The 2,350-nt window shown below is 27.5% G+C and overlaps 1 protein-coding gene across 5 annotated transcripts in view; it reads right to left on the bottom strand.

Moving 5' to 3' along the window:
• LOC116851842 (nuclear fragile X mental retardation-interacting protein 1) overlaps positions 1–2,350 on the bottom strand; it is an 87,185-nt gene that overhangs the window by 48,174 nt on the left and 36,661 nt on the right. For all 5 annotated transcript variants that reach the window (XR_004379654.1, XM_032831680.1, XM_032831679.1 and 2 more), the window contains exons 4-5: positions 1,544–1,767; positions 1,198–1,386 (exon numbers count right to left, since the gene is read on the bottom strand). Coding sequence is in view for 4 of the 5 variants with exons in the window: in XM_032831680.1 (XP_032687571.1) it covers positions 1,198–1,386; positions 1,544–1,767 (413 nt within the window). In the remaining variant the exon portion in view is untranslated. The remainder of the gene's footprint in view (positions 1–1,197; positions 1,387–1,543; positions 1,768–2,350) is intronic.

The following is a 2,350-nucleotide window of genomic DNA, read 5'->3' on the forward strand; positions in this document are numbered from 1 at the left end:
AAAATAGTGCAAAAGCACATGTCGAAAAAACACTTTATCGCGTTCCATTTTTCACAAAGCAAAAGAAATTGTTGTTTAGGAAAATAATTGTGTATGCTGACTGAATGTTATCGAGAAATGTCGAAATTAATCACAAACTACCTGTTTCGTTAGTAATGACTACTAGAACTGTTTGCATTGCCATCTAACATTTGCGGGCGGAAACTAAGTTAAGGTCCTAATACATAAGTTTCGAAATATTTTCATAAAGGATATTGAATAAACATATTTTCATAAACATATATTGAAAATATAATATCCCACACATATTTCAAAAAGCAATGAAATATGAAATATTTCAAAGAAATATTTCAGACATGTTTTAGATATCTTTTAGATACATAAAATGTCCGTTATGATATACTATAAAATATATCTGTAATATTATTGAAATGTTTAAAAAATATATGGGAAATATTTCAAACATTTTTTTTATGTACAAAAACTATTTGTATTTTTATATTTAAAAACTATTTGCAAATGTCAGTGTTTGCTGATTTTATTTGAAAATTTTAGATTACTTGATTTCAATATTACATCATATTTAAAAATTCTTACTGGCACTGGTGGTCTGTTGATTTAGACACTACACCACTTCTTTGATCGATATAAACGTCTTACATTTTGTCTATATGTGTTGTAATTAACACAGTAATATAATTTTCTGATAATATGATTTAATAAAATGATTTAATTATAAAAATTATATTTTTCGTACTTTTATTGTTAATTTAATCCTTAGGTAATAAGATGAGGTCTACAAAATTCCGCACATTCCATTTCGTTATCTTAAAATTTTTATAGTAAATATTTTTTTTATTGTTAACTATTATTAAATAGGTAAAGTCATAAAAAACTAAAAACTTTGGGTAATTATAAAAGAGTACAATTAAAAAAAAGAAAAAATACACCTAACCATATAAGATTTAATTAAATTAACTAAATGTGTGTATAAATGTATAAATCCACGCTTATTATAAACGATTTCTGAAATATTTCAATCAAAAAAATTTTGATAAAATGTTTCACAAATATTTCTGAATTATTTCAATGTTATATTTAAATATAATTTCCAAATTATCTTTCAGAAAGCTTTTTGAAAGATATTGTATGGAATATTTCATTATATCAAGAATAATTAGGTTTGTCTATATTTACCCTCTTCTTCGCTTTCGTAATTTGCTACTAAAGAAAATGTAGATAAATTAGGTTTGGACTCCATAAATACTTGCGGTGTATCCTCATCTTCATCAGAAATATCACTGGTTATTTCTGGTAAATTCATTTGTTCCGTTTCTTTATCGAGGCATATTTCATTAGAACTTTCCTTTTGCAAATTATAAATATCTGTAAAATATCAATGATACTTATAGTGAAAAATAAATTTTATCCAATATCTTGTGTATGCAAGAAAAAAGAAATTTAATATTTAATACAAATTAAATTTTACATAACATACAAATAATATAAAGCAAAAATATATTCGTATATTCATATAACTTACTTATTCCAGGAAATGGGCGTAAACCTTTATATAATTCATCTGCATGAGGATAATCATCAGGTTTTCGTGTTAATTGTTTGTGTGATTTGCGCTTCTTTCCACGCATATTTGTCATTCTCGTTGTTTTAAAAACATGTCGATCTTGCTTGATTGTCTCCCCTCTTTGTAATTTTTCTAGATTTTCTGCTTCGCGCAACTTAATGTTATTTTTAGTAGGAAACCTCCTGTTTCACACACAATAAAATAAAATTGCATATACATACATAAGCTACATATAGTTTTTATTATACATGGTGTCCAAAAAGTCTGGAAACACCTGAATAATTTCCCAGGTAAATTATTTTTGAAAAATGTTAAGGTCACTCTTGTAGTAACTTTTGACGAGGAATTCAATGGTGACCTTGGATTTGACCTTGACGATGACCTTGAAGGTTATTTCAAGGTCAGCTCAATTTTTTTAAATGGAAACCCTCTTTTTTGACGTCGGCAATCGAAAGAGCAGGAAATTTTACGTCCAAAAACATTATAAGGCCATAAATCGTGGTTGACCTTAAAGGTCATTCAAAGGTTATTTAATTTTGAGGACTGGATATCTTCGAAGAACGCAGTTGATGAAAATAGCTGACTTTAGTTATTTTGTTTAATTGCAATTAGTGGTGACCTCAAACTCGACCTTGTTGGTGTCCTTCAAGGTTATTTCAAGGTCAAATCTTTTTTTCTAAAAACCTCCTCATTTGTCGTCGGCAATTGAAAGAGCGGAAGTTTTCATACTTTTACTTTTAGCGTTACCCAGAAACAACGGCGGGG

Source organism: Odontomachus brunneus, unplaced genomic scaffold, assembly GCF_010583005.1.
Source record: "Odontomachus brunneus isolate Ranch 3 - 2012 unplaced genomic scaffold, Obru_v1 Obru_scaffold_194, whole genome shotgun sequence".
In the NCBI taxonomy this organism is placed as follows: Eukaryota; Metazoa; Arthropoda; class Insecta; order Hymenoptera; family Formicidae; genus Odontomachus; species Odontomachus brunneus.